Source organism: Chionomys nivalis, chromosome 9 (assembly GCF_950005125.1).
Source record: "Chionomys nivalis chromosome 9, mChiNiv1.1, whole genome shotgun sequence".
NCBI classification, from domain to species: Eukaryota; Metazoa; Chordata; class Mammalia; order Rodentia; family Cricetidae; genus Chionomys; species Chionomys nivalis.
In genome coordinates, this window is record NC_080094.1 from 25,582,876 (window position 1) to 25,602,219 (window position 19,344).

At 50.4% G+C, this 19,344-nt stretch overlaps 1 protein-coding gene across 3 annotated transcripts; it reads right to left on the reverse strand.

Annotated features, from left to right (window-relative positions):
* Positions 1 to 2,111: 2,111 nt before the first annotated feature.
* C9H20orf96 (chromosome 9 C20orf96 homolog) lies at positions 2,112 to 17,526 on the reverse strand. Of its 3 annotated transcripts, none has more exons than XM_057780954.1 (11): positions 17,387 to 17,526; positions 17,168 to 17,216; positions 16,250 to 16,349; positions 11,483 to 11,589; positions 7,995 to 8,153; positions 5,893 to 5,992; positions 4,775 to 4,932; positions 4,586 to 4,687; positions 4,418 to 4,504; positions 3,752 to 3,870; positions 2,112 to 2,247 (listed from the first exon to the last, which is right to left on the reverse strand). In XM_057780954.1, the coding sequence occupies exons 1-11, from the start codon at positions 17,395 to 17,397 to the stop codon at positions 2,187 to 2,189; spliced, it is 1,053 nt and encodes a 350-aa protein (XP_057636937.1). In that variant the 5' UTR covers positions 17,398 to 17,526; the 3' UTR covers positions 2,112 to 2,186. The 3 variants fall into 3 exon arrangements, with proteins under 3 accessions (XP_057636937.1, XP_057636936.1, XP_057636938.1); XM_057780953.1 differs by having other exon boundaries at positions 11,483 to 11,592; XM_057780955.1 differs by lacking the exon at positions 17,168 to 17,216 and having other exon boundaries at positions 11,483 to 11,592; positions 17,387 to 17,515.
* Between the last annotated feature and the right edge of the window lie 1,818 nt (positions 17,527 to 19,344).

Consider the following 19,344-nt stretch of genomic DNA (forward strand, 5'->3'; position numbering starts at 1 on the left):
GCCAGATGCCTCAAGCTCCTGCTGCTGGGATCCCTGCCTCAGCGAACCACACCCTGGGACCCTGAGCTCAAATGAGCACCGCCTCCCTTAGGCAGTTTTGGATGGGGAAAGTAAGAGAGCTGGGGAATGGAGAAAGCTTCATGACTGGAACTGCCTGAACCTCAGCACCTTTGCAGGAATCCACCACACAGCTGAGAACAGTGAACTTCCCCATAAGGTGAAAGTGAATGTACCTGCCTATAAGATCGAGTCAGTGGCGAACAAGAGTCAGGCACAAGAAACATCCTCAAATATGATAGCCCCAGCCCCTCATCCACAGAGGAATGGCACCCCAGATGGCACTCCTGAGCCAGTACCCTTGTCCCCTTTCTCCAGACCCTACACAGTGAGCATGGAAATGTCATCTCACGCCCGTTTCCCATGGCCAGCTTTATGAGCACCCTCGTAGTTCCTAGTGCCGACATGAAACGCCCCCCCATCCAAATCCCAAGGTTGTGGGGGGTCATCTTCACCCTGACATCAGGCTCATTGGGTCAGCACAGTGTAGAGCCAACTCCATCAGCTGGGATCCCAGCAAGTTTGAATACAGTGCTGAAAATCCCCAAAGGAGAAGCTCACCCATATGCCCAGCTAATACATTTGTGTCCATGAGCCTTTTTCTCTAGCCAGGCTCTATACCTCAAGACTATCCAGAAAACCAATTCCTGCCCCGTGTCCCACTGAATTCTAGTGACTTAGACTGAGGACCTGCACCCTCACACCTGTGATGCCCATAGGACTGCATCTAAGATAACATTGCCCTTCTAAAGCTGCACGAGACAGCAGCTCTCAGGACCCTCTAAGAAACCCTGACCTTTGAGCCCCTGATGCAAGCCCTCTTCCCTCAGAAGATCTTCTGCCTCACGGGCTTCCTTTCCAGGGGACACTCAGGGGCACCAGATGCTATCAGATTACTCAGCAGTGAGTAGAGATGATCGGGCTTTGCCCCACCGCTTTCAATGACCAACAGACACAGTCAAAAGGAGCGTGTGGGTGCAACTGTCCTACAGCCCCATTGCCTCTCAGAAACAGAGCCCCTGGTAGGTTAGACCACTGCGTGTTTATTTAAACTGTGGCATCTGTACCCCAGGATCCATCAAAGGTGCTTCCTTTCAAAGCCTCACCCATCTCCTGCAGCTGGAAAAGTGTCCAGATGAGAGTCTCATGGACACAAAAAAGCAAAGCAGCCACCTTGTGTTCCCTTTGAAAGGTTTTACCTAATCTGGGGCTGGAGTTGCAATTCGGTAAATGGTTTAGCATGAGTTTGGTCCCCATCACAAAAAAAAAAAAAAAAAAAAAAAAAAAAGAAAAAACCTGTGGCCATAGCTCAGGATGGCACATTTGTTTCATACATGTGGCACCTGAGTACCACCCTAAGCACTGGGTAAAGTGAGGCAATACAGCCCTGTCTGCCTACGAGGCCCAGGAGTGACATATCTGGCAGATGAGCCCCGCTTGCCAAGCCTGTCTCCACAGGCTCATCTGGGACAAATGTCTGCCTCTGCTGTGTATGTGTGGTTAGGGCGGGGGCAAAGGGGTTCGGGGGGCTGCTGCAGAGTGAGAGAAGGAAACAACAGTCCTTTGGAGTAGTTCCAAATTGAGCCAAGAAGCCTGCAGCTGTGACATTTGTATGGTCACTTGAAGCTGGAGGAGGCTTTCTCTGGGGGATTGGCTCTCAACAGGTAAGGGCCTGCCGTGTACTTCTGTGATTAGCTCTGCACCTAGCCTGAGTTCAAGCCATAGCCCTATGCATTTGGGGAAGGAGCAAGGCTAGGCCAGAAGAGAGATGGCCATCAGCACTGTGGACCCAGAAGGCTCCTGCGTGAATAAATCTCAAGAAGTCTCTCTTCTACCTTGGCGCTGACCTCAGCTGCTCTGGGCCCCAACTGTAAGTCCCGCTGGACCAGGAGGGAACCATGGAGATGAGGGAAGGCCGCATTCCAGCTTCCCTCCCAGATGCCATCAGAACAGCAGCCTAACCCTGATCTTAAGGCAAAGACCATTGCTGTGACGTGTCCAGCAAAGCCTAGGTGGAGCCCCATACACCAGCACCAAGCAAACACAAACCCAGCTTTATTGGCAGCAAGGACTGGGAATTCCTGCCTGGTTCAAGCAGCAAGGGAGAGGGGTGGAGGAGGGATTGTGGGTCAGAAGGGGAGTGGCTCTCGTACAGGAATGTTGAGTTCAACAGCCATGTCTGGGGTGCACCTGGCAGGAAGCAAAAAATGTCTGTGAGGGGTCAACAGCGACACCAGGATCAGGGACAGAGGGGAGAGACGTCATCCTCAAGCTCAGTCTACAGCCACCTGCACATGCAAGCACACATGCACAGGGGTGGGGGGGTGCGTGTACACACACACACACACAGGTCAAAAGTGGGAAGAAAAATAAGTTGTCAAGGACTAATGTACCCCTAAAAAGGACCAAGATCAGAGGGGAGCAGAAACTCATGTCAATGTCACATCCTCAGGGAGTCCTTCCTTGACTGTCCCTGCTTACAACCCTGGGACAAGTTCTTCCAGGCTCATGGGGCTCACAGCAGTTCCACGCTCAGAGCTCGGTGTCTCCTAATGTCTTATCCCCCTCCTGGCTCTGTGGGGGCAGAGCCAAGGGTTACTCCAAGAGGAAGGAAGGAGGGAGATGGAAAACGCGTGACAGAGAAAGCCAACCAGCAACAACAGCTAGGCATGGTATTGCACAGGACTGTCCCCTAGGCCAAGCTGCCACCATCTTCATAGGCTTGGCTGTGCCTGAGGCAGACCATCGTCACGGCTCAATCTGTTGACTAATGACATTCCCTCATAGAAGAAGGTAGCTGGGAGGGTCATGGAGCCCTTAGCTGAGCATCTAACTGCTCCTCCTAACCAGACATGTGGCTTCAGGGTCTCAGAGAGAGGCTAGAATTTATAGTCTGAGAAAGAATAGTAGAAGGGGGGGAGTCCACCCACACAGTTAAGGGAAGCCATCACCCATGCTGGAAGCACACACACTCCTGTCAGCGACCCTCGTGACCCAGGCTCTGTAAATAATCCCAACAAACTCATCGGGTTCTCAGAAGGAACGATGGTGGAATCAAATTTTGGTTTGTCATTGGTACCTTAGGAGGCAGATGTTGCTTGACATACCCTCCCAGAAAAAAATTCTCTAAACACATGGTAACCCCAGCATTTGGGAGGCTTGGGCAGGAGAATCGTATTCGAAGCCAACCTAAGCTACAAAATGAGACTCAGTCTCAAAACACCAAGTAGGGGTAGGCAGGGGTAGGACACAGAGGCCTGGGAAAAGACGAGAGACAAAAGGGAAAATTATGTAATTTGCAAATGCTGGGCTCGGCCACCACACAAGGTCCTGAGGTAGCATCATAAAGAGGTCTAGCCTGTTCCCACTACCATCTGGCCCTACAATAGAGTCTAATCCCAGGGAAAGCAGACCGAAGGTTAATTTTGGAAGGAAAGACACTCTCTTCTTGGGGCACAGAAGCCTTCCAAACAGGAAAGATATCCTTCCACCCTTGTCCCCGTGTCTTCCCTGGAACCAACCATCTGTGTCAGCTATACCAGAGGTGGGCAGAGAAAGCTGCCTCTAGGTTAGAGGCAGAGTGGAGGCACACCCAGGGTTCCTCCCCTCCATGCCGAGGCTCTTGCCATCTACCCGGATTGCCTTCCCTAGGAACAGGCCTGCCCAGCCAAGCATGGCAGCCTAGACTACATACTTAGGTCTCTGCAGTAGAATATCCTTAAAAACGACCTCTCGGGGATTCCAGATTTCTGCATACATTTTCTCCACCTCCGCAGCTAGTATGGGTATCTCCTTCTTCAGCTGCTCAATTAGCTGAGGAGAGACACAGAAAGGAAGTGTGAAGTCCGAGCCTGGGGAAAAGGGACAATACTCGAAAGGAAGGTGTCTGGGAAGATGGTATGGGCCTTGTCACCACGGCGTGCTGGATTTAGGACCGGGAATGGGCCTTTCAAGTGAGGTGAAGAATGGAGGCAGGTGACAGAGAGGTGGAACACACAACGTGAGAAAAAGGGACTGGTGGAGATGGGGACCTCGACTTGAAAACTGATGGACACTCACTCGGAGAGGGCGGGGCCTCGTCCCCTAACTCTGACCATGGCCCAGAGAGTGAAGGGAAGCAGCTAGTGTAGAGCAGGGGACATGTGAAGAAGCTAGTGGGTCACGGCCCGCAATGGTGGCCAGCGAGGCAAGGTCCAGGCCAGCAGGAATCCCCTTTGAGAGGAACGCTGAGTGGCAGCAATGGTGCAGTCAAAGAAGAAGGCCAAACCAGAGCAGGGCCGCTCCTGAGGACCAGGTCTGTGCAAGCCAAGGCCCACCTGCAGGTCCCGCGCGCACACCATGGCCCTCCTGGTGCCCTCACCTCTCTGAACCAGACCGTGCACCTCTGCAGGCGTCGGCTATCTCGCGTCTTCAGCGTAAGTACCTCCTCATAGGGCTGCTGGGTTTTCTGGGGACAAAGGCAGAGCACAAAGGTGACTGACAGGGACACCAGAGGCCTGGAGACGCACCACAGCACCCGGCTACTCACCACCATCAGAGACCTCAGGATTTTCTTCTTCTTCTCCTGAATCATATCGGAGAAACACCCCAGGACCATGTCACGCATCTCCTTAAGGTTGTCCAGCTCATCCTGGGGGGGGGGGGGGGTGGCAAAAGGGGTTTGACCACCACTCGCACCTTCCATGCGGTGTAGGTATGGGGCCAGGGGCTCCCTTACCTGCTGGCTGCCCTTTGCCTGCTGCACCTGGCGTATGTGATTGGCGATCTGGACCGACCTGACGGGATACTCGTGGTCCATGTAGGTGCTCAGGAAACTCACCTCCTCGTGGGCCTTCAGGATCTCAGCATTCAGCTGTTCTACCTCCCGCTGCAGGCCTGGGGAGGGACAGCACAGGGAAGAAAGGGGCAGATGTCTGGGCCTTCCTTTAGAGAGCTTCCCAGGAGATCTCGGAAGTCCAGCTGTCTTTGGCCAGTGAACTGGGATCTGGGCTGAGGTAAGCTCACACGAGGTAGGAGGTGGTGGAAACTGAAGCTGATAGGGTCTCAGGCCCCAGAAAGGAGAAACGGAAAAGTACAAGGTCCTTAGACAGTCCAGCTTTGCTGACGGCTAAGTGGTCCCCACCAAGACTATCCCTGACTGGATCTCAGCATCCTCAGATACATGCCCCCGAGGAAGCAAGACCAGAGAGATAGGCGGACACTGATGCCCAAGACATGATCCTTAGCAGGAATAAGACACCTGCAATCCCAGCACCAGAGAGGCTAAGGTGGGAGGACTGCTGAGTGACAAGTGAGTTCCAAGTCAGCCTAGCTATACAGAGTATCGTATAAAAAGTAAATGAATGAAAGATCACACTATCTTGCCTTCCTCCACGGAGGGGATCCCCAGTGTCGCAGACTGCCTGGCACAAGCCCCCGACACACACCTCCTCTCAGCAGCTAGCCTCCCAGGGAGGGGCAAAAAATCCAGAGCAATGGAAGCCAGGCCTGGGTCCCAACCATTGCCTCCCAGAGGGACCTTGACAGGCTCAGCCCGGATTCCAACTCCTAGCCACATAGCCTGCAGCGGGGGCTTCCTCTCCCCGGCTTCAGTTTCCTCCTTGGCAGGTACAGTGTGAGAAAAGTCCCTGCATCCCAGGAAGGTACAATGGGTGTGCAGCCACTGACACTCAACCACCCAGGCCTGGGAAACACTGAGCATGCTTCCCGCTTTATAAGCTATTCGCTCTAGCCCGCAGCTGCGTGCTCCCCCTAGAAGGCAGCACAGGCCTGGTAAGGAGCTGCCCTCCCCCAGAAGCTCCTGGATGAGGCAGGGGTCAGGGGGTCACCCCTTACTGTTTGTTTTGTTCTCCTCCTTTTCCTTCCACTCCTGGAGCTCAGCCCTCAGCTGCTGCACATGCTTCTTGTTTGAGTATTCCAAGATGTCGATGACATTCTACAGGAGGGTGAGGTTAGCTGACCACCAGCCTCTACTGGTTCTCCAGCTCACAGTGGGCTGTGGCCACAGCACACTTCCACAGCCCTACACCCACCTCTGACGAGAGGCCGGAGAGCCACTACCTCCCACTCCAATCCTCAATGGACTCCTCGCCATGGCTGAAAAGAGCCTGCACAATCTGGCCTGGGATGAACTCATCTTTCCCCTATCCCTCCCTCACACCTTGCTGTGCAGTCACCCATAGCAACTGTAGCTCCTTGAGCTCCCCTTCGCTCCCTCTCACCCCATATCTGAGGCCCCTGTTTCCTCTGCCTGCAACGCTCGTCTGTCCAATCTCTACCAGTTCACACCTCTGCAGACTTCAGCTCAAGTATGGCTTTCCCCAGGAAGTCTTTCTGATGCACCAATGTCTGAATCAGAGATCCCCTTGGGGCTCCCCAAGTCTTCTCAACTCCAGTACAGCACAGACCCAGTGCTAACTGCAAGTGCCTGCAACCCCATTAGAGGGAAAGTTTTATGTGGGCATGGTGTCTCATGATAGCTGCTCCCCAAGGCCCATAGGTCTAAGGGGCTAAAGGGATGTTCAAACCCCAATACCCACAGGTGTGATGTTGTGGGTGTATAAATCCCAGTACTGGAAGTATCCAAACAGGCAGATCCCGGAGACATGCTAGCCACCTCAGCCTAGTCCAATATGCAAGCCTCGGGTTCCAGGGAGAGACCCTGTCTCAATAAAGATGATGAACAGTGTCTAAGGAACAACACCACCTAGTGGCCTCCACATGCAAGGGTGTGCGTGTGTGCATGCGTGTATGCGTGCGTGCGTGCATGCAAGTGTGTGTGCATGAACAAGAAGTTTGCTTGGGCTGAAGGGCAGTGTGGCTTTGGTCTCTGTTACAACTGGACTGTGTCTACCAAAACTTCTTAGGTGTAACTGCTTTTGGAGACAGGACCCTTAGGGAAGTAAATAAGAGTGACTGAGGTCACAAGGACAGGCCCTCATCAGAGAAGACCCGTGTGTCCCCACAAGACAGCAGCACTCTTTCCACACACAGAGAGAAAAGGCTTGAGGACATGGCAATAAGATGGCCATCTGCAAAATAGGCAGAAAAGGCTACAACAGAAGCCAGCCCTGCTGACCCCTGACCTTACTCCTGTGGAAGCTCCCCACCCTAGTACCTTCCTTCCTACCTCACATAGCCTGAGAGATTAATCCACCCCCAGCATCTGAACATTTCTCTGTATCTCACACACACCAGGTCAGCTCCGGGCCAACTGCAGTCATCCACTCTCTGACTGTTCTCCAGCCCAGACCTTCCGTCCCTGGGACCTTCCGCCCTCTCCCCAGCACCAGGAGGATGCTTTGCCTGCTCTCAGACCCTACAAGCCACCACTGAGTTTCCTAATAGCAGGGTGGGCTCCAGATAGTACAAAGTTACTCCCCCAGCAAGATAACAGCAGACTCAATCAACTGTACTCCCTAAAAAGAAAGAGAGCGGGGCAAGGACAGCACAGATCTGGGGTAAGACTGCCTGGGTTCAAATCCTCGCCCTGATTCTTGCTATCCGGATGACCTGGAGCAAGTCCAATTCCTTAGCCTTGTGCTTTCCATTCCTTTATCTAAAAATGAGGACAAGAATATGAGGACAATAGCCTGAAACGAACAGTCTGTCAGGCTGCTGGGAGGTATATATGACTGCACACAGAGCATCTGGTGTCTCACTGTTGACACTTTAACGGCAATGGTGGTGGTAGCGGCAGCACCAAATAACTTCCTACTGCACAAATGCCATGTGTGATAGCCACAACCTCCCTTCTGCTGTGGGTGTTACTGGGATCCACTCCACCAAGCTCCAAGATATAAGGTTAGCCCAAAGTCTCCCGGCTGGTAAGTGGGGCCGAAGGGAGGCCCTGCATTTCTCAGACAGGGGTACGGAGTAGCCAGCAGAGGGCGCGCCTGCACGAGAAGGAGGCTAGCAGAGGGGAGGAGGTGGCTCACCCCGAGAATGCCCTGCTGCTGCAGCATTGCGCGCACGCTCAAGGCCATGCTGTCCTCCATGTCCTGGATGGACTTGATCAGCTCCTGGTTGAGCTTGCTGAGGAAGCTCTCGTGGCTGTAGAGCTCCTGGAGTGAGGTCCGCTGATTTCGAAGCATCGACTGTGGATGTAGGGCAAGGGCGGGAGGAAAGTAGCTGTACACATGCCCTAACTTGGGCAGGGGTGCACGCTAAAGACCCTCCTGCTCTAGGCCTCTTGTAGTAAATGTTCCCAGGTGGTTCCCCCATCCCCTGCAGATCAGAGTGTCTGGAAAAGGAGACACTGTTACCTTTTCACCCACTAAGCAACACACATACACACATACCCATTGTCACATCTCTGAAATGAGAATTCGTCACCACCTAGTTACCAAACATCAGTCGATAAGGATACACCCTATTACTAAAGACCTCTTCAAATCCATGAAAACTAGAAAGAATGAACATGATAATGGCCCAGTTGGGTAAGAAGTTGGCAGAGATGACAGGCTAGGTTTGGACCAGATGCAGGAATGGGTGAGGTGAGAACACACATTTCCTTACCTTTTCTTATCATACAACGCCCCTGTGGAAAGTGAGTCTGAAGGGTAAGTGATTGCCCAAGGTTACACCCTGGTGTACATCACAGCAATAATGTTAGCAGTTAATAACAAATAATATTAACAACAACAACTGGCTCACGAGACACGAGGGCAGGCAAGTGCTGTGACCTGCTCTACATACGACACACAGAATCGGTTCATCCTCCAGCTCACAAGTGGGGACTTAGGGAGGTTAAATGACACTGCCACTCAACCCACCCGGAACTGAGAGTGTTGAGCTGGGAAGCCAAACTTCAGAGTCTCAAAGTCTGTGTTTCCTACCTCAAGGATTCAGTGGGTTTTGTGCTGCCAGGACCCCAATGCATGGTGGTACTGGCGTGTCATGCCAACACAGGCTGACACAGGAGGACTACCTGGCAAAACATGAACTATATACAAGTTCAGACTCCATAGTTTACCCAAGGTCACACGCAGCAGAGCTTTTGTCCATGGCTGCTAACCACTCCACTTTTGCTCCCACATCCCCAGACCCCAAAATACAGAAATGCCTTGAGTTTGGTTTTGTTTTTGCTTTTTAAAAGCCACTCTCAAATCCCTAAGAAGAGAGCTCAAATTGCTGGTGAAATGAAAATCTGGGGATACACATCGACACCCCCTACTCTCCCAGTGACTATGAGAAATGGGAATTTATGATCTGTGCTCTAGAAATTTATTTGTCTAACCGCAGATCTAATATGGGGTGGTGATATCTCCTATATGATCTTGACCTCAATATGTAATCACGCAAGTACAATCTCCACTCCGGACCTACTCCTTCTAAGACCCCATCCCACACAAGGGCCTTCCTTATGGTCTTGCTGGTCATTCTTCCAGCAGCAAGTCACAACAGAAGAGCAGGCTATGTCTATGTGATCACCAGAGCAAGGACAACGCGTGGAGCTCTGGGGGTAGCCGCTGGATAAACTAAGAGGGTGTCTCTTCTTCAGGGTGGGGGGCTAATTCATTAGTCTGCTTCTTTTTTTTTAAATATTTATTTATTTATTATGTATACAATATTCTGTCTGTGTGTATGCCTGCAGGCCAGAAGAGGGCACCAGACCCCATTACAGATGGTTGTAAGCCACCATGTGGTTGCTGGGAATTGAACTCAGGACCTTTGGAAGAGCAGGCAATGCTCTTAACCTCTGAGCCATCTCTTCAGCCCATTAGTCTGTTTCTTAAGTGAAGTTTAAGCCCTGCATTAGTACCCTGTACAGAGCTATGTCTCCAACACCTGGAACAGCATCTTTCACTATGCGTCTCTAACATCTGGAACAGAGTCCTTCAGCAGGCGTCTCCAACACCTGGAACAGTGCCCTTCACCAGGCGTGTCCAACCCCTGGAACAGCACCCTTCACCAGGCGCGTCCAACCCCTGGAACAGTGCCCTTCACCAGGCGCGTCCAACCCCTGGAACAGCACCCTTCACCAGGCGTCTCTAACAAGCTGTAAACATGCCCTCCCCCAACTGTCTACCTCTACTCTTCACTCCCCGACCACCCCATCTAAAATGGCCTCCTGAACTTCTCCTGGGCCCCTTCAGCCTCCAACCGTAGTCTTGGCTTCCTCATACCTATATTGTCACTGCACCTGTTAGTGCCATTTTTGTCTTTGTTTTTAGAGACAGGTTCTCATTCTTTAGTCCAAGGCGGCCTTGCACTCACTCTGCAGGCTGGGCAGTCCTCCTGCCTCAGCCTCCCAAGTGCTGGGCTTACAGGCATGAACTACCATGTCCTCTGGCTTATTTCTTCACGTTTTATGTGTGTGTTTATAATCTCCTGTCCCCAAGGCCAGAGTCCGGCCCTGGTGACTCTCCACGCTCAGGACAGGGCCTGGTCCACAGCAGGTGTTCAACCAGGACCTACTGACTGACTGAATGAATGAATGAATGTTTACAAAAGACACAGCATGAAGAACTGCTGAGGGCACAGGTCACTGTCCATATCCACAGCCTGTATCACACAAAAACACACAAACTCTCCTACAGTGAGGATAAAAAGAACATCAGAAACAGACCTTCCTACGAATGATCAGCCCATTGAAACCATCTGGCTGACAGGGAAACCATATATTTTTTACTTTTATTTTTGAGTCAGAGTCTCACAATTTAACCCTCACTAGCCTGGAACTCACCATGTTCAAGGTCGCCCTCTGCTACATAGTGAGTTAAGGCAAGCTAGCAAGCTTCATGAGACTAGTCTTTCAAAAAAAAAAAAAAAAAGCTTTAAAATATGGTTCAAGTGATTACAGAAACCATAAAACAATGTATAACAGAGGTGGCCATAATATAACACACACCTGTAACCCAGCACTCTGGAGGCTGAGGCTTGAGGATTGTGAGTTCAAGGCCAGCCTGGGGGAAGGGGTGGATGAGTTAGCTACAAGGGTAGCAGCTGATGTGCTTTTTTTTAATAAGCCTTTCCAAGCACCGCCCCATTACTTTTTGTTTTGTTATTGTTGTTGTTGTTTTGGTTTGGTTTTTTGTTGTTTTGTTTTTTCAAGACAGGGTTTCTCTGTAGCTTTTGGAGCCTGTCCTGTAACTAGCTCTTGTAGACCAGGCTGGCCTTGAACTCAACAGAGATCCACCTGCCTCTGCCTCCCTAGTGATGAGATTAAAGGCGCCCTGCCTGATTACATTTCTAATACAGAGACCTGGTCTAATTCTTTCAGTCTAAGCTCAACATCCCAATCTTAACTGTTTGGGCTCCCGTACCACTGTTTTCTGGCTGTGTGACCTGGTACAAGCCATTTCTTTCCCCATCTGCAAAATAAGAATAGTTAAGTGTGCCCATGGGCTTGCTGAGTGGAGGAATTGACCAGTGTTGCTGCAGTCTGTGGAGCTGTGTGTCTCCTGCTCTGGGCCTCTCTTACCCGCATCAGCCGGAGCTTGGCCTGCATCTTCCCATGGTGTGCTTGTTCCCTTCTCCGCGGCCCTCGTGGATTCTTTGCTTGGTTTGCCATCTCTCCAGAGCTCTGCACTGCTGAGGACAGATGGGAAAGGGGAGAGAGAGGATGAGAGAACACACAGGTCCCAGAGAGTGCCATCAGCTGAGCCCAGCCCCAGGCCCGCTCACTCACAGATTTACCGCGTGTGTGAGACACAAAGGAAAGAAACCGCTGCCCACAAAGAAACCCCTGCTCTGGACTTTGCTATAGGAGGGACGGACGAGCCTAGGAGAATGCAGTGACAGGGAGATGACAGAGGGATGACAAAGGACAGGGCCCCTCCCCCACGAATTATAAATTTCATTTTCCTTTGAGGTTCAGTCTATTCCCTGGAAGGTGAATTTAATGGAAACATTGAGGTAAACCTGGCCAAGCCCACTGTCAACCAGAATGAAAATTGAGCCTACCTACCACCAACATCATCCCCACCACAGTCAGACATGGTGGTGCACGCCTTTAACATTTGGGAGGCAAAGACGGGAGGATCTCTCGTGAGTTAGAAGCCAGCCAGGACTACATAGAGACACCCTATCTCAAAAAGCCAATAAAATAAAGAACCTACCCCCTCTGTGTTCTTCCAGCCCCAGACACAGAAAGGGGCAGCAAGTGGGGGACAGCGTGTCAGACAACCCCAAATCCCTGCTCTCCCCACAGGGCTGGTAGGAAGGACAGCTGAGCGGGAAGGGCTTTCTAGCAGGTCTCTCACCCAGAAGGCCATGCGGTTTCTGGCCCCTAAATCCCCCTATAAGATGGGAATAGCCATGCCTGCCTCATAGGTGGGTCATGAAGGTTGGATGAGAAAGTCACTGTGCCCTAAGGTGTTTTACATAGTACCTGCCATATCTTCGGGGCTGACTGAACTATTATTTCTAGTGATCACAGCAGCTATGCAGAACTCCACCCAGCCCTGTCTGCAACGCTGTGAGTGGCAGTCAGACAGAGCAAAGGCTCTGGGAAAGCAGATGCTAGGATCCCTGCCGGGGATATGGCTCAGCTGGAGCAGTGCTGACCCAGCATGTACAAAGCCCCGAATTTAATCCTTAGTACTGCATCAGCTGGGCATGGTGTGGCTCCAGCCTATACTCACAGCACTCAGGAGGTGGAGGCAGGGGGATGACAGCTTGGGCTGCAGGGAAAAGGAGGGAGGGAGAAGGTATGAAGTGGGCAGACAGCAGGGGGGGGGGCAACACTGCTTCCTATCAGACAATTCTGTACCAACATGGAACCACCACCGGCTGCTTATCTCCAGCCTCGGTCTCCACCGACATCCCTATTCCACACGTAACTGTTCACTTAAGAACCATACTAAATATTTAACAGATTAAGACTCTGAATTCTTGGAAATTTTAATATTTAGTGCTAAGATGATAAGTTACTATTACATATATGTTAACTACAGAATTATTTTTTTTTTTAGATATTTGAGACAGGGTCCCATGTAGCCTAAACCTAACTATGTAGTCATAAACAGCTTTCTCCTAATCCTCCTGCCTCTGCAGAAGGGTTCACAGGCATGTGCTAAACCAAACTACTAGGACTTTAAAAGAACATAAGATGACCCACATGTAGAAGTCTGGTGTTAAGATATACAGAATTAATATCTTTTTTGTTTGTACCATGTTGGAATTTTTTGTTATGTCCATGTGTGTTTGCATGTTTTGGGACAGGTGTGTATACAAGTGCATGTGTGTGAGCATGCATGTGAAGGCAGGGGTTGACGTCAAATTGCCTTTCTCATTAGCTCTCCACTTTATTATATTAAGGTACAGCCTCTCACCTGAACCCAGAGCTCACCAATTCAGTCTAGCTAGCCAGCCACAGAGACAAGCAGATAGATCACTGGGGCCTGCTGGCTTCCAGCCTCGTCGAGGAAACTAGATCCCCAGGCTCAGGGAGCGAACCTCCTTCAGTGGAGTAGGTAGGGTGTGATAGAGAACACTCAGCACCTACTTCTGACTTCCACATGTGCACACATGTGCTTATACACTCTCTTACACATCATTTCAGAGTGCTTCATCTTCTTACAAACCACCAGCAATGTGCATGACCCAGCTCTTCTTTACCAGCATTGGAGGTTGGATGACTTTTCGCAGGGGGATATGAAGAAACATTTGTCCACCCCACACAGGGTCCTGGTGACAAACCAGAGGAATGATCTCGCCCAAGTCTAGCTTAGGGAAGCAGTAAGTTTACTGGAGTCACTTACAGGAATGTGGACATGGGCTTACAGGAGTGTGGGTCACTCAAATCCACCCCAGCATGAGTGACACTTCACAAGAGCCGTATACCACAGCACATGTGTGGAAGTCAGGGGACGGCTTTCTGGAAGCCCTTCTCTCCTTCCACCACATACTCGGGGCATCAGGGTTCCTGGCAAGTACCTGAACTGGCTGAGCCATCTTGCTAGCCCAATTTTGTTTATTTTGAGGAACTCCATTATAACTACTTTTCTTTCCTGGACCAAACTGTTGGTGCAACTTCTAAAAAAATTCTACCCGCTATCCTAGGCCCCAGAGATTGCTCTCTTGCCTTTTTAAAAAAGTTGTACGGATTTGCATTTCATTTTCTTTCACTTTATGTTTTTATTTTTAGTTAGTTTTTATTTGTGTTTGTTATTGTGATTGTCTGTGTATCACATGTGTGTCATGGAGGCCAGAAGACAGTGGTCAGATCCCCTGGAACTGAAGTTACAAGTAAGTGGTTGTGAGTTGTCCACGTGGCTGTGAGAGCCAAACCCAGGCCCTCTGGAAGAGCAGCAAATGCTCTTAACCACTGAGCCATCTCTCCAGCTCCCTTCTCTTTGCTTTGTATTTTAAGACTCAATCTTGCTAAGCTGCCCTGCCAAACCTTTAACAGACTACAGTCCTGCAGACTCTTACGTAGTTAGGATTACAGGCCAGTGCCACAAAGCCTAGCTTGGCCAACTGACTGTTTCTAAATATACATACCATATTTTTCATTTATTCTGAGAAATTATAATATATATGTATATATTTTTTAAAAAGAATAATAATTTTTAAAAAATCAAAGAGATGCCTTGTAGTACAGCACAACGGTTTTAGACCTGTGAGGCCAGGCCCATCTTCATGTGCGTGCTGCTGACGTGAACTCAGTGGTTTTAGACATGTGAGGCCAGGCCCATCTTCACGTGCGTGCTGCTGATGTGAACTCAGTGGTTTTAGACATGTGAGGCCAGCCCCACCTTCACACGCGTGCTGGTGACGTGAACTCAGGTCCTCACATCTCATAGCAAACATTTCACTCACTCATCTCCCCAGCACCTCTTTAAACAGGAATGCTCCAAAATACCTATTCTTTAGACTGGCCTTGGTGTCCGAGGAAGGGGGTTTCTATGAGTGTAAAGGCCACCTTGTTCTACATACCGACATGGCCCTTGTCTCAAATACAGACATAATTTAAAGAGGTGCTTGAAGGGAGATAGGGTGCAAGTATGGCTTTTCTTGGGGAAGTGTTAACATTTGGATGGGACACCAAAAACAAACCGGACACATTATTCTCCCTGAGTCTAGTCACTGGAGCCAGTGTTTGCTGGGCTACCTGAAGGACTGTGAGTTAGGGATGGTATGGCATAGATGACTCACAGGCGGCTGCATCCCCAAAGCCCATCCAAGCAGGGTGAAAATTCATGAAAACTGTGTTCCTGGAGCTCCCTACTGGGAACAGGAGCTCTGCCATAGCTCTCTAGGCAGCTGGGACTGGTCATAAATTCTAGAGGAAGGGCCTTGCAATTCTTTTTAAGGAATTTCCTGGGCCCTGTAACTTTCCTTTACTTCCTGGGCCCTGTAACTTTCCTTTACTTCCTGGGTCCTGTAACTTTCCTTTACTTCCTGGGCCCTATAACGTTCCTTTACTTCCTGGGCCCTGTAACTTTCCTTTACTTCCTGGGCCCTGTAACTTTCCTTTACTTCTCTCTCCATGGGATGGGGATGGTGCCTGTATTAGGTGGAAACAGCTACACAACAGAAGAGCTGCTCTTTACTGTTCAGGCTACCCTTGAACTTTCGATCTACTGCCCCAGCCTCCAGATGCTGAAGGCTGTGTGCACCACCATGCCTAGCCCACACGATTCTTTTTCACAGTTTCTGAGTCAAGGCTCAGAAAGATGAAATACTCCTTCAAGTGAGTAAATAACATTGCCAAGACGCAAACCCACATCTGCCTGAGCCAAGACCTCAGAGTTTGCCTGGGAAGGTTAACGATGTTGTGATGGAATCTATTAATTCCCCACACAGCCTGTGCCCCTCGTGAACATAGAGCCAGACACTTCGCAGCTTCCCAAACTGTCGGACATGGTCACGTGACGAGAGTGGCAGTTCATGGAAGGAGTACAAATGGTCTATGTTGTCACTTCAGGTCTGAGTCCTCTTGTTCTTGCTCTCTCTTCCCTCCCTGCCAGCAGAGGTCCTCAAGGGTTTACCAAACATTAGATCTATGAGGTTAAAAGAGCTTAGATCCCTGAATCACTGTGTGGAACAGACCAGCTCCTCCCCACACCACTACAAATGCACAAATGCATTCCTGGGGAATGAACTTCTGCATCAGTATCTGAAGATTGAAGGCCATTTGTCACATCTGTTAGCCTACCGTAATACGAATGGTGTCAAGGGCCAAAAAGCAGCCACTTTAGCTTGTCCCCAACACCCCCAATAGCTCCCAAGAGCCTCTGCCTACCTGGCTGGATTCTACTCAGAGTCTTCATTTTGGTTTTGCTGTGGCTTTTGGCATGTCGGAGGGGAGGTAGGGGAGATGACTCCAGGCTCTTCTCTGACCACTGTTAGGGAACACAATGCACCACACATAACACAGTTCCAGGGTCAGTGGGTTCACCTCCAGCTTGCCCTTTTCAGGTTACCTGCATCCCAGAGCAAGAGACCTGAGCGCTAAGCCTCAGTTTTCTTATCTGTAAAGTGAACTTAATAACACAGCCTACATCCTTGCCGGGCCGTGGTGGCACGTGCCTTTAATCCCAGCACTCAGGAGGCAGAGGCAGGCGGATCTCTGTGAGTTCGAGGCCAGCCTGGTCTAGTTCCAGCTAGTTCCAGGACAGGAACCAAAAGCTACGGAGAAACCCTGTCTCGAAAATCCAAAAAATAAATAAATAAATAGATAAATAAATAAATAAATAAATAAATAAATAAATAACACAGTCTACATCCTTGAGTTGAGTTTGAGAAGTATTTGCAAGGCCTGCAGTGGTTTTGTGAGTGTTAGCCAGCGCTTTTGTTTTAGCGGGAAGCCAGGACTCATCAAGAACATGTAGGCCATGAGGTCCTAAGAACCTGAAGAAACAGAAAGCACGGAAAATACCAAAGACCCACCCTCTAGCGACAGGAGCAGCAATGAGATCAGTGAGTGAGCAGCTTGATTGACACCCCCCCCACCCACACCCACCCCACCCTGGCCCGGGTTCTGATCCTGTAATAAGTAGCATTAAGTGAAGTTCAGAGGCTTGCTACAAGGGCGCTGCTGGGCTTCACATTCAAGCCCAGACTCTATCATGCTCACGACCATGGGAGTTGAGGGCAGGTGCAACACAGGGTTACCCAGACTTCCACCCACATCAGGGCACTCTGCCTTTCCCGGACTCACCAGTACTTGCAACTTGTGCCCTGTGGAGTGAGTCCTAGAGTGGATGTGTCTGGAAAGAGTCGGGGGAAGGGGGGGAGGGAGTTCCATCGTACCCAGCCCAAGAGGGATCCTCTAACCCCGCTTTACCAAGCCCAGCAGCAAGCTGGAGCCTGGAGAGCGAAGGCTGAGGAATAAATCCACGCATGCGTGCTCCGCCACCCCGCCAAGCGCTCTGCTTACTTCTGTGCCATTGGGGAAAAGAGGAGAGTCCTGATCCTCCAGGCACAGACAGTCTCCAGAAGCCAAGGAAGACTCTGCCACCTCTTGTCTCAGAATGGATCCCAAGGAGACCAGCCGCTTTCACTAACGTCTGGTCTCCAAGGAAACGCAACTACGGAGAGCAGAGCGAGACTAACCTCGCCAGACAAAAATACCGCGGTGGCACTTCCAAACCTGGTTCTTTCCCTTTTCGTTCTCCATCAACATCAAACTTTCATCAAACTTGCTTCCTCTTCCTCACTACTGACTTTGCTTCTTATTTCATCAAGAATATCGAGGAGATTTGGAAGTATAACATTCCTGCTCCCAAACACATACACACACACACACACACACACACACACACAGAGAGAGAGAGAGAGAGAGAGAGAGAGAGAGAGAGAGAGAGAGAGAGAGAGAGAGAGAGAGAGAGAGACTTCTGCATCCATGGGTCAATCGCCACCCAAGACCAGTTCCAACACTTCCTCTCCAAATCTCATATGCTCCCATTTTCTCAAAGATATTGAACCAGCCCGAAATCAAGGCAGCCCACTTTCCAGCGTGGGTGGGGAAGAGTTCATGAACTATTGACAGACAGTTGATGGCTAGGGGAGTGAGAGTCAGTTTTCTTTAGGGGTAGCCCCTGGTGGCCACCTGGCCCACACCCGTGTGTGCAGATAGCACACATTGAACTCAGTGGGTTGTGAAGGAAGAAAGAGGAGGAGGATGTGAAGTTGGGAGGGGGGATGGGGGTGGACGAGGAGGAGTTGAAGGGGATACTGGGGAGTGCAGATGATCTCAGTACATTGTATGCATGTGTGAAACTATCGAAGGATAAATTAGGGGAAACTGGGCTTTTTGGGGGGAGGCTTGGTTTTTCAAGATACGGTTTTTCTGTGTGGCTTTGGCTGGCCTGGAACAGAGATCCTCCTGCCTCTGCCTCCCAAGTATTGGACTAAAGGCAAGTGCCACCATGCCCAACTGACCTAGGCTCTCCCTATATGTCTCAGTCCCCTCCCGCGTTTCTCCTACATTTCTTCCCTCTCTCTGAAGCCTTCCCACTGCAGAGTCAACAGATCTGCATTTCTTCTGTGCAAAAAGTGACCACTTCCCCACTGTCCCTCCTCCCACTTTGGTATCACTCCAGAGAGGTCTGCCTGCAGCTTCCCCTTCCTCCCCGCACTTCAGTAAGGCTCTCGCTCTACCTCTTCCCTAAGACTGCCCTTATCAGCCTCCCCTTTATTAAATCCCTTAGTCACTTATCGCCATCACCTGATCCGGCTTTCTTCCAGCACAGGACACAGCAAATCTCCTCCTGCCTTGAAGCATTTACTTAAGTCATTGGCAAGGAAGCTACTTTGTTGTTATTTTGTTTTTGTTTTTTTGGAGACAGGGTTTCTCTGTATAGTCTTGGCTATCCTGGAACTCTCTCTGTAGACCAGGCTGGCCTCAAACTCACAGAGATCCTGTGCTTCCCAAGTGCTGGGATTAAAGGTGTGTGCCATCACTGCCTGGACTTAAGGAAGCTACTCTTTCGAACAGCTTTCTGCTTCCTTCTCGGTCTCCTTCGTTGGCTCTTCTTCTGTCTGTTGTCATTATTAGGGTGTCTTCTTCTTCTGTCTGTCATTATTAGGGTATCTTCTTCTTCTGTCATTATTGGGGTGTCCCAAGGCTCTGGTCAGGCCCTCACCTTCTCTGTATCCACTCCTACCCATTAGCTCTCTCTATGCCTTGTCTCTCTGCTACAGGGCAATCAAGACAGCATCGCGAGGCAGCAGGTCCTACTGTGAGGGAGGGGAGAGACGAGGCAAATTGCTCAGTTTGTTTTTTCCCTTTTATTCAGTCCAGGATCCCCCACCCCATGGGATGGTGCTGCCTACATTTAGGGCTCTCTTCCCACTTCAATTAACCTCATGTAGGAAATCCTCACAGAAGTCTGT

Bases quoted from the DNA above. Each gene is read 5' to 3' on its own strand.
- C9H20orf96 (XM_057780953.1), bottom strand. The intron at 11,593-16,249 runs GTAGGCAGAGGC...ATCTGTCCTCAG, and splicing joins TCTGAGTAGAATCCAGCCAG to CAGTGCAGAGCTCTGGAGAG. The intron at 4,933-5,892 runs GTAAGGGGTGAC...GTCCCTCCCCAG, and splicing joins GGAGGAGAACAAAACAAACA to GCCTGCAGCGGGAGGTAGAA.